The sequence below is a fragment of the Diabrotica undecimpunctata genome, chromosome 3 (genome assembly GCF_040954645.1).
Source record: "Diabrotica undecimpunctata isolate CICGRU chromosome 3, icDiaUnde3, whole genome shotgun sequence".
NCBI lineage: Eukaryota > Metazoa > Arthropoda > Insecta > Coleoptera > Chrysomelidae > Diabrotica > Diabrotica undecimpunctata.
This window is the reverse complement of record NC_092805.1, coordinates 88,416,901-88,428,940: the sequence shown is the minus strand read 5'-3', so window position 1 is coordinate 88,428,940 and position 12,040 is coordinate 88,416,901. Positions and strand designations below refer to the sequence as shown.

At 34.0% G+C, this 12,040-nt stretch overlaps 1 protein-coding gene across 1 annotated transcript in view; it reads right to left on the bottom strand.

The window, feature by feature from the left end:
- Ptip (PAX transcription activation domain interacting protein) overlaps positions 1 to 12,040 on the bottom strand; it is a 72,480-nt gene that overhangs the window by 26,642 nt on the left and 33,798 nt on the right. The window contains exons 6-10 of the mRNA XM_072526245.1: positions 9,839 to 10,046; positions 7,823 to 8,119; positions 7,502 to 7,736; positions 6,658 to 6,890; positions 5,904 to 6,011 (exon numbers count right to left, since the gene is read on the bottom strand). Coding sequence (XP_072382346.1) covers positions 5,904 to 6,011; positions 6,658 to 6,890; positions 7,502 to 7,736; positions 7,823 to 8,119; positions 9,839 to 10,046 — 1,081 coding nt within the window. The remainder of the gene's footprint in view (positions 1 to 5,903; positions 6,012 to 6,657; positions 6,891 to 7,501; positions 7,737 to 7,822; positions 8,120 to 9,838; positions 10,047 to 12,040) is intronic.

Here is a 12,040-nt window from a genome sequence, read left to right as displayed (position 1 = left end):
ATTTTAGTAAATGTCATAAATTTATACATAAAATTTATTTTAATATTAATTAATGTCGCCAGTTAATTTTCAATCAAGTATAAATCAATTTAAGACTAATAATTTCACTAATATTTATTCATTGTGAAAATTATGTTTTACTAGTAGTTGTTATTTTAAAACAAGATTAAACAGTACCCATACAGCGTAAAAACTTTCACAGAGACTATTATTTAAAAGTTACTCTTAAATATTTCAAAAATAATTTATGAATGCTTTTTGGAATGGTTATTAAAAGTGATTATTAAGAGATTATGGTGAAATCGAAGTTTGGAATTTCTGGGAAATGGGAAATTTCAAAATTTAGTAAAAAGTTTCATCAAATATTTTTTGGACAGGACAAAATTCTTTATTTAAATAATTTCGAAAATAGTTTAAAAAGTTTAATGAAAAGTCCTGAGAAAATGAAATTTTTAGTTGAATATATTTTGAAAATTTTTTAAAATGTTTCTTATGTTTTTGGGCAGGAAAACAGTACAATAAAAAGTTACGTGCCGGTTTTTCGTAGCGTTGGAACAAACCTATTTTTAATTCAAAGTTATAAAATTTTATTTACATGTAATAAAAAAAATACTCTGAATATTGTAAATTTCATACCTTTTTAAGTTTTAAAATTAAAAATTTAACAATTTAATACATTAAAAATAAAGATTTTATTGTGAAAAAAACAAAAAAAAAACATAGTTTGCAAATCAATGGCATTTAAATTTGCTTAAGCATGAATGCATAAGTTAAATAAATAGCTGCGTTCGTACTCCTTTCCCACTTTCCCCTGACTATATCTTTCATGATGGTTTTAAGCCGACGGCCACAGTTTAAGTTTATGCAGTCGCCCTCTTAAGGATTGTTTTGAAGTATGATAACCGTAACCAAATCTCCCATTTCAACTGTCCTTCTATATGTGTCTATTCTTTGTCATTACTTTCGGTCCTCGGTCGTTCCACACTTGCGACGAAGACCGATATATGCCATGCAGCTGAATGATTGCGTTGGTTTGAATGATTGAAAAAGTAAAATACTACATATTGAATTAAGAATTGCGTGCAAGGCAGCGACTTAGCTACAGACCGGGAGTATTGGAGTTGGAAACTATTCTATCGGGCCCAAGCGATTGCTTTCGCTTGTGTTAATAGTTATTAGGTAGTTAAAATCATAAAATATCGCAAAATTAAAATTTGCACAATGACAATAAATATTTATATTTGGATGCAGCACATATTTCCATATAAATTTATAATTATTTCTGAGTTACATTAAGAACCTAAAAACAAAAACATAATAAATTCTAGCTTCTCGAATATTTCTTAAGAATCTAAGCCCTACTCGCACTAACATAAACGTATGAAGGACAATGAAGGTGAATACAGATGATATGAATAACAAGTAACCGATTGATTGAGCTGAATCGACTGATTCAGCTCAATCAATCGGTTACTTGTTATTTGTTCTAAACGGCAACGAAAAGTATTGAAACGAAGGAACGATTAAAATGATTCGATCGTTTTCAGAGTCGGTCACTGATTGATTCGGTCCTTGTAAAATGAACGATTGACACAACACTAGTTGAAAGTGTATTTGAAAAACGAAACTACACTTCAGTATTTAGTCCGACTTTGAGCAGAGAGCATAAAGTTCCATAAATTTAAACCTGGTGGATCATTGAATGGTTGCGCTAAACTGCTAGTATTGAATGTCTTGATTTTTACAAAATACGACTGCTGTAAGGCGTACTTCGTTGATGACTGGTGTTAGCGAAAGAAGCATTAACAATATCAAAAAAAAAATGAACTAAGTGGAACGTTGAAATCGCAAAAAAAGAACGTAAAAAACAGGTGAGTCAAACCAATTGTAAAATATTCACATATGACGAGGTTGTAAGAAGTTCTCTATAGAGAATAGTTCATTGGGAATTTTTTATACCAGTATACAAAACAGTCGCGATGCTTTCCTTAAAGGTTTAAGTACTGGTTTAAAAGCACCTACGAAACGAGGTCCACGATATGTTTTATTACATGCAGGGTTTTCAGGAGGTTTCCTTCCTGACACATAGCGTGTTTTTAAGGCAAAGAAAAATGATGGAGGCTACCATGATGAAATGGATGCCGCATATTTTGAATCGTGGTTTAAAGAGACTTTAATACCAAATTTACCAAATAATGACCACATGAATGTCATTGTAATGGACAATGCATCGCATCACTCCCGTAAAGAGAGATTCCCTAACAATTCCTGGAATAAAGCTGCAATCAAGGAATGGCTAGCGGAAAGACATTTTTTTGAGGAGTGCTATTTGAAATCCGAGCTATTAGAAGCAGCGCGTGCTTTTAAAGATCAATACGGTAAATATAATCTTGATAAATATGTTACACAACATGATGTAAGGCTTCCTCCGTATCATTGCGAATTAAATCCTATAGAAATGGTGTGGAACCAAGTTAAACGATATGAAGCTACCCATAGAACCACGTTTAAAAACGAAGAGGTGCATGAGTTGATGGACGACGGTTTCGCACATGTAACAAAGCAAAATTGGCGCAATTATGTCACTCATGTCGTTGAGAAAACGGAAACTGAGATGCGGACTGCGGACAACCAAGACGACGCCAGATGACGTAGATCAATTGATTATACACGCGAACACAATGGAGAGTAGCGAAAGCGACGTTTGTAGAGGACGACATTAGTATAATTAAATATCTGTGAGTAACCTCGATTATTCTATAACCAATGAAATGCATTTAGCAGTCCAATCACAGTACGAGCTTTTCGGGTATTGTGCTGGGTGCATAGAAATCGAGTAGGGGAGTGGTAGGAACACTGAGACGAAAAAATTTCAATGCCAATAACTTTTTTATTAAATGCTACTTTAAACTTATATTGTACAATGATATTTGGTATATAAATAAGAACTGAAAAATCATGTCGTTTTCTCATAAAAATTAATGTTAAAACCTCAAAAATATAAAAATTAAAAATTAGTAAATGTCTCACTGTTCCTTTCAATGTGGGAACACTGAGACGTAACAATTAACATTATTTGACGTTAAGACTATCAAAGTTTAATTCAAATTTTAAAAGCGAACTTTGGCGCTTGGTTAACCCTTGCATTAAAGGGGGCGGCAAAATCATTTTAATGTCTCTTTTTAATACATGTGAGACATCTGGGACAACTGGAAAGAAGAACCTATTTTCACATTTAGCGCTTTTTCGCAAAAACGATATTTTAAAATCATTTTCTTTTATTTGAGACAAAACTTTGCCTACATAATATGTCTTTTGCTTAGAGTTGAATTCAACGAGCACATAATTCCCATCATTTGGACAGCGATCAAGATCTTCGAAAATAATTGGTTCTGGATCTTCACCAATAAAATCTTCCCCTCCGCTGAAATCTTGTAGTTCCATCTCATTTTCGTCTTGCTCGTCAGAATCACTATCTAATACGCGCCTTGCTATTTTTTTCTGTTTTGGTGTTTTTTCTTTAGATTTAATCAGCTACATTTTTTCCGGGGTATCCGTAGCTATCATCGTCCTTCCTTTGCGTCTTTTGTTGCCCTCTACAGATTTTCTTGTCGGAGCTTTAGGATAACCCTTAAAAACTGTTGTACTAACAAAGGTTTTAGTAGTAGTAGCAGTATGACTTGGACCTGGATTTTCTACATCTGGAGATTCACTTATCTTTTCAGCAGCAGCTTCAACTGCAACAAGCGGCCTATCTGTCACAAAACTTGACAAAAAATCTTCTTCAGAGAAGACATGCCGATCGAATGGAAATATTCCAGATTTTCGAAAAGCGCTTGCGATGTTAACTGGCGTCATTGCTCGTGGATATGCTGTGCCCACACAGGCTGCTACGTTGTAAATTGTAAATGTCTGACCGGGATGGTTCATCATCCATGCATATACTGCAGCATTGTAGAAAGTCTGAAATGGCTTAAATAAACCTACGTCCAACGGCTGTAATCTGTTCGTGCAGTGTGGCGGTATAGTCAGGATTGTAACGCCATTATTTTTACATAAATCGATTGCCTCAATCGATAAATGACTTTGATGATTATCCATTAGCAATAAAGAAGGGTTTTCTCTAGTACTACCAGTGTGCTTAATAAAATGCCTAACAACTTGCACAAAGCACTCTGTATTCATCCAACCTGTTTTTGAAGCTAGTCCTAAAGTTCCAGGAGGCGATCCATTTATCATAAAATCTTGTGGCTTTACTAACCTGTCGTATACCTCTTTCTGCAAACACTTTTTGGGACTTTTGAACGGTAACGGTTCCTGTCTCATCTAAATTAAAGATGCGACTACCATCTCCAAACACAGGGAAACGCTGTAAAACGGTTTCAAGTTTACTGAAAAACATTTCAACATTAAATTTATTGAAACCGGTTGCCCTTGCAAGACTACAACCTTCTGGGGTCCGGAGGGATAAATTATTGGAATGACGTTTCTGAAATCCTTTCATCCAGGCAAGTGAAGCGATTTTTGAAGTATGCCAGTTTGCTGGAACCACTATGTTATTGTAGACTGCGGCTTCATATGACAGTTTTCGGGTATCTTCTCTTGATAGGCCATAAAACATTTTAGAACATTTAATTATATATTCGCACAAGTCGTTCTCCTGTTCGATAGTAAAAATTTGTTTTACTTTGTAATTAGGACATAAACGGACGTTCTCATCTTGTTGATATTTTTTAACATATCTGTGGACTGTTTGGAAAGATACTCCTTTTATTCGTGCTGCTTGCCGTATAGAAGTGCCACCTTGTACTAATTCAACAGCCTGTTTCATCATATCTTCAGAGAATCTTCCTATTTTCCGATCTGTTTTATTTTTTCTTGGCATCTTCGTTCTGTAAGAGAAATTATTTTGCAAATGACCTGGCTTATACAACTATAACGGAACAGTGAGACAGTAAAGGAATAGTGAGACGCGTCTCACTGTTCCATCTGCTGTGTTGACTCACTGTTCCTTAAAAAATCGTTAATAAAAATATATGAAAAAAACTAATAAAATATGTACAAATATCGTTTGTTTTAATTTAATTGTTTCGTAAAATGGTTTACTTTGTAGTTAGAATAACCTACCTTGTCTAAGAAACTTCAATTTTCGTGAAAACAGCGGCCACGTGGATACGGTATATTTACTACGATGCACTCACTTCAAATGACCAGCGATAACTAAAACATTTCTTGTTGAATCTTAATGGTTTCTTGTTTGCTTCACTTTAAGGTGGTAATAGGCATGTTCGTTTAGTTCTACCTTATAATACCGAACGTGGTAAGCTCTACCGCGTTTGTCTCAGTGTTCCGACCGTCTCACTGTACCTACCTCTCCCCTACTATTCGGTATTTTTCCGTTGGAAAGCTTTTTGATAGCTTATGAAAAGTTGGAATAGAAATGTGCAAACCGTTTCGCTCTAAGTTAAACCGTTTGGATATCACAACTGTCCAAACTGTAAAAATGGCCACTTTTTAAACATCAATAACTAAGAAACAATTGAACTTACTTAGATATAGGATATGGTACACGAAATCTATTACCTATCGAAATTTTACTAACTATAGTTTTTCCATAATCGATCGATGCAGTTGCCGGAGGTCCTACCCTGCATAGCTATCAAAAAATTTAATTTAAAATATATTTGTTTCACAAATTATACAATTTTAAAATAAAATCTAGCTAAAAATTTTCTTTCTTTTTATTAAAATTTAGGCCTTTTATTTGACTACTGGAAGACAATTATTTGTAATTAAGAGAATACAAAAATGTTTAAAATAATAAATTTTTTCTTCGAATCAAAATAGTATTTGCACATTTCGGATCATTTCTTATAATAAAATTATTAAAAAAAAAAGCTTACCACCATGTTTTGCAATCTTTTGTTGCCATCCAGGTATTTTTTCTTCAAGAAAATCTTCCAATTCTACCACAACAAATACACATCCCAACAAAAATAAATCAGGAGGCACTAAAATCAACATAAACATCATTTATAAACTTTACATATGACTTACGTAGGGTAATCAAAAAGTTCCAAGGGCTTACATACTCCTTAAAACTTATAAACATAATTATTATAAATCATTCAACATTATCTCCTACAAAGTACTTCCTTGGCAACGTATATAACTTTTCCAAAGTCGTCTCCTCTGCTGGAAGGACGCTGAGAACTCTTCTGGAATACTGTTCAGCGCCTCCAATTTTCAATCGAAAAGTCTCAACTCTTTCAAAGATCTCTTGAGTTTGCAAACTGGTCTTGTGAGTATGGTCTTTTCCTGCGAAAAGCCTCACAGTTAATAATATAAGAAGTACACGTCTCGAAATATTATGGTCAGATTCTTCTGATTTCATGGCTCTGACAGTCAATTCAATGATCTTCTAGTTTAGGACAATCCCAGATCTCAAATTTAGAGGATATTTACCATGTCGTGCCCTGTTTTCTTGGTAAAAAGGTCCTAAAATGGGTTTCTGTGGTACTTCCAACTGGATTGTTGGCATTAACTTATGTAATAAAAAGTACGTGGCACTTTTTTCATTCTCTTACCACGTACGTGCTTAATTATTAACGTGTAATAAAAATAGGTAAGTAAAAACGCTGCTGTTACAGTACTTACATTTAAGATTTGGATTATGACCATAGAATGGCCCTGGTCGATGTTGTACAGGTTGTGTAGTCTTTGTACCATACTGTAGCTTTGGCGGCTCGGTCGTAGGTGTAGGAGGATGTGGTTGAGCACCAGGTGGCTTTATAATTTCACCGCTTGGACCGTTGATGGTCCTCCTTTGCAGAGCTATAATTTCTTGGGGTTTCGAATTCAGTGCAGCATTGTGTTGCGCCGTCATCAACCTATTTATAAAAACATTAAAGAAATAGTACTAAAAGCTTCGGTTTCTGTTATTATTCAAAAATGTATTAAATTATTATATATTACATAAGCTGTTTGCTTTGCAAGTTGTAGAAGGCACAGTGGTAAAAATTTGAATTCGGTTTCGCCAGGTAGGAAATCGTATGATTTCTCTTGTTATTAGATGGTGTTGTTACGTCTGTAAATAGTTATTTCGGTAATTATTGGCATACGACGGAATAGATTTTGTTTTGATTCAGAGCAGTAGCATATACCGCTCTGATGAGACTTAAAGAGGTCGAAATACGTATAAGCGGCTTGTCGCTGCCTTGTATCGAAACAAAAATCTAATACCGTCATTATGTTTTATTTTTTTACTATTCTTGGAGTACCAGAAACTGAATTCACTACGAATTTTGACCAAGATGAACGGCAGGTGGAATGCATATTTTAGATTCCCTTGCCGAGTAATTCATCAAGCTGTTTGCTTTGCAAGTTGTAGAAGGCACAGTGTTAAAAATTTGAATTCGGTTTCGCCAGGTAGGAAATCGTATGATTTCTCTTACTACTTATTATACTAAATTATTAGTGACCTAGGAAATTAAAATTATACCTTAAAGTTCCAGCAGCAGACGGTTCTTGGATGGCTTCCGGTCTCTGAACACCAACTGAAGAGCCTCCGCTCTGTAACTTTATGCTTAACATATTAGCTAGGGCAGTTTTAGTCTTGGCATTGACAACCAAGGGGCTTGGAATATTGGCTTCTTGAACATGGGGTAAATTGGTGGTCGAATCTGCCAATTGAGGTTGGCCGATTGGACGGATTACTGCAGCCGGAGTAATTGCACCTAGGAATACGAAATAATACCACATACAGAAAAGTGAAAGCGTTAAATAAAATAAATATCTCGGATGCTTTTAAACAGTAACTAACCTTGTTGGGCCAAATGGTTTTTCTGCGCTTGTTCTCTCTGCAATTGCAGTTGTTGAAGCCGGAACTGTCTCAGCTGAATTTGCTGCTGCTGATTCTGGTCAGTGAACTGAGTGTTATTTTGATTGATAGGACTCAGTCCAGGTGCATGCTGCATATTTTGAGCCAAAGTAGGTTGTGTCAGTGTCCCTGGGGTTATATTTTGTTGTATATTTGGCGGCAAAACTATTCCTTGTTGTTTGGCTTGTTGCTGCAGCCACTGGACTTGTTGCTGTGTTGTCAAGCCCGGTGGAACGTTGCCTGAATAAGTGAAGATATTGAATTAAACTGTTATTCTTTATAATTTATATTATAACAATTTAAATTATTTACAAACTAGAATTTCGATATGTCTCAGCTGAAAAATTTGTGAAAAAATCAGGAAAAATTTTACGTTACAAGTCACCATCACGACAAAAATGGATAGAGGTAAAATTGTCCAGTATGAAAATTGATATGATAAATTTGGAGTTATTTCCAAAACAATTGCGAAAAAAAAATGCAATACGTTTTTTGTTCTTGTATAATAAATTTGTATTGGCAAGTAAATATTTAATGCTACAAGGCCAATGCTTGAAAAAATATATATTTGCTTTGGCCATGAACTCTGCATATAAATAAATTAAAAACCCTATGCAGCTTTTTTCATAAAATTTCGTCCTTTAAATTTTAAATTATATTGAGTAAAAACTTGCGAGGATGTTCTATTTGTTTATAACCAAATATATTAAGACCCTTCCCAAAATTCTCCTTCTTCTTCTTATTGCATAATCACACGTCGAAGGTTGGCAATCCAATTGACGCAATCGGAGCAATATATGCTTCGATGATCAACCGAACTAATTCGTATCTATCCCCTCTTGTAACTTGTCAAAAAGCCGATAAGTTACATTTTGTCTAAATTTCGTTTATTTTACTAAATTTTGTAAAACAGTAAACATTGCAATTCTTAACTAAATATTCTTTGTTTTATCAGTTTACGACAGTCTTTCGAATTTTCTGTATAAATAAATTTTCTGTATTGGATAACCTACCCATTATACCATTTGTTTGCAAATATTTAAACTAATTCGTATAAACACGCCGCTATAATCCGCTTAAAAGGTACCGGTTCCGAACTTTTATAAAATCCCGTTATCGTAAAGGGTCTAGAACAGACCGTTATCTATTTATTTTTAAATATTCTAAATCTCTTTTAAAGGATACCGTTAAAGGCCACCCAAGAATTCTGATTATTCCAGTTAAAATTAGGAAACGGTATTTTGCCCAGGCATTTTTTTTGTGTTTATAAAAACAGCTTACCTTTTCAATTCTTTTTATTTTTTTCAGGTGTGTTCCAGACACCTTTTAGTTTTTGTTTATGTACCTTATGTCCTAGGACAGAGTACCTCTCTCATCCTAGCACGGAGCCCCCTCTTATGAATATTCAATTTGTTTTTTGGGATTAAAATATTTAAAAACAATGGCGTCTTTTTTTTGAAGAGTTGTTTTCTTCCGTGTTTTGTATCTATCTTTCTTGTGTTTCTCGCCTCTATGAACGACCCCACCCATAATCTACAAGGACCGAGCAACTGGGACTTCAAGTCACATAGTGTATTAGTGCCCTAAGTTTACTTCTTAGTATTTAGTTCACTATATTTGGTACACTCTCATTAGATGTCCGATGTACATTAGCTTACTCTTTTTGAACGTTGGCATTATTTTTGTTCTTTTGCAGTCTATTTAGAACCTCATTACTAAAAAATTTAAGTCCCATATCACTGAAACCGATTTAAACTATTTTTAAGCATATCCCCACTGGAATAATAGAATACCTAGACAAAACAAAACCGATTATCAGAACAGGGGATCTACAGTCTTCATTTGAACCCACCATAGTTTACCTAAGTAAACTATTAAAATGGTCCTATCTTAATTCGATAAATAAAGCTGTATGCTATGGAAATTGTATGTATGCGTTACAAATTAACAGAAATATACCTCTTATCAAAATATGACTGCCTCTTTGTTGCACCTGCTTAAGAAACTGCCTGTGTCTTTGTATCTTAGCAACAAAAATGGCTTGTTGCTCTGGTGGCATCTTTTGTAACTCTTGATGTGTTCTAGCGTCCAGCTGAATGAATTGTCTTTGTGGAACAGCGTTTCCTTGTTGAGCAGTTGGGGACCATTGGACTCTAGGACCGCCAGGCTAGATATAAAAAAATAATAGTTTCAAAATAGTAAAAAATATATTACGGTAGTTACGAGATGCCCCGCAAATGTGAACTATCGTCGTAATGTTTTTAATTAAATAAATAAAATTTTATTGGAAGCGGATTTTTTTTTTTAGAAATTTCTCACTGCACTATTACGAAGCCCTTTTAAATATAGTTGTGGCTTATTCCCATTAAAATAGTAATTACTTTAAAATGCCGCAAGAAAACAGCTTCAGAACAATATTAAATCCACATATGTAAACAAATCGTAAATGATTTTTTTTCGCTACTAATCATGATTTTTGGGGTTTTAGTAGGAGAAAAATAAATTTACTTTTATCTGCTTAATAAACCGCTGCCGATCTATTTCTTTGATAATAAATTTTTAAATAAAATAAAAAGTAAAAATTCGATATCTGTTGATCAGAGTTTCCTATCGACAAAAACCAACCAAATGGGTTTTAAAGGTGAAGAGCGCAGCTTTCGCATACAATTTTTGAATTTTGTCACAAATGAAATCAGTTTCGATAAAGCTGTTAAATAAATAAATATTGCGCGATTTTTATGATTCTCATGAAATCAATCACTTCCTTGACCGGTCGCTGTGAAAATTCCGTTGTTAGAGCCTAATTTTCTATAGGATGAAATTTCGATTTTGAGTTTTGGCAACAAATATGAAGCATTTGAAATATGCCTAAAAAAGAAACAGTCTTAAACGTTTTAGATCGTTTGCAATGTGAAAGTTTAAATTCAGCGTTTTTTAGGCATATTTCAAATGCCACATATTTGTTACCAAAACTCAGAATCGAAATTTCATATTATAGGTTTTAGATTAGGTTCTAAGAATGGAAATTCCATAGTGAACGGTCAATGGACGTCATAAATTTGATTGGTTTCATGAGAATCGTAAAAAATGGCAAATATTGTGCAACATTTATTTATTTAACAGCTTTATAGAAACTGACTTCATTAACGGAAATGTGCAAATTTGCATCCGAAAGCTACACACTTCACTTTTAAAATGCATTTTGATTTTTGTTGATAGGAGTCTGATCAAAAGATATCGAATTTTTACCGTCGAGTTGATACAAATTCTATTTAAAAATCTACAGCTACATTTCTTGTTAAAACAATTTCTTTCTATATATATACCCGGTATTTAGGCGTTCCACGCCCTTCCGGTAGGGATCTATGGAGGAGTATCACCTAGCCGCAAGCCCTTATCTCTTGCCGTACTGCTCCACCATAGGCCGATCAGATACCAGCATATTCTAGACTAAGCCGCAGATTGATTTTAGAATTTTAAACTACTGCGTTAGCCTTTTTGGTTTCTGTTCACCGAGCCGGGGATTTGAACTGACATCTCTCGCATTGAAGCGAAGGAGAAGCCAGCCGCCCAGCCCGCTTGGCTATCCGATCGACAACAATTTCTTTCTACAGAGTATAAAAACGAGAGGGGTTTTAGAGTAGAAGTAGCAAAATTTTTTGCATCGGGAAAGAAGGAAATAAAGATAGTATACTATGCAGAAGACGCAGTTCTCATAGTGAAGAAGGAAGATGATCTACAAACAATGGTAGGTCAGAACAAAAAAACAAAAATTCTAATATAAAAAAATGAATAATAAATAAAACAAATAATGAAATTAAATACCTTGGAATGAATTTATCAGTTGACAACAATATTCGAGAAACAAATACTTAAAATAAAAAAAAAACGCATTTACAACTTTGCAATTCGGCCTATCATGATGTACACTGCACGAACCGAGAAACAACAATGAGTAATGAGATCATAAATATGGGCATATTATATAATATAGTATTAATATCGTATAAGAGTCTCTTATGATTTCAATTTTGAATACATTTTTAAAGCTATAACTTTTTTTTCAAAAAGTATTATAACAACCTTAGGATTTGATTTCGTGGGGTAAGTACATTTATAAGCTAATAAAAAGAATAATGTCCTAAGCTTTAATTGATATTC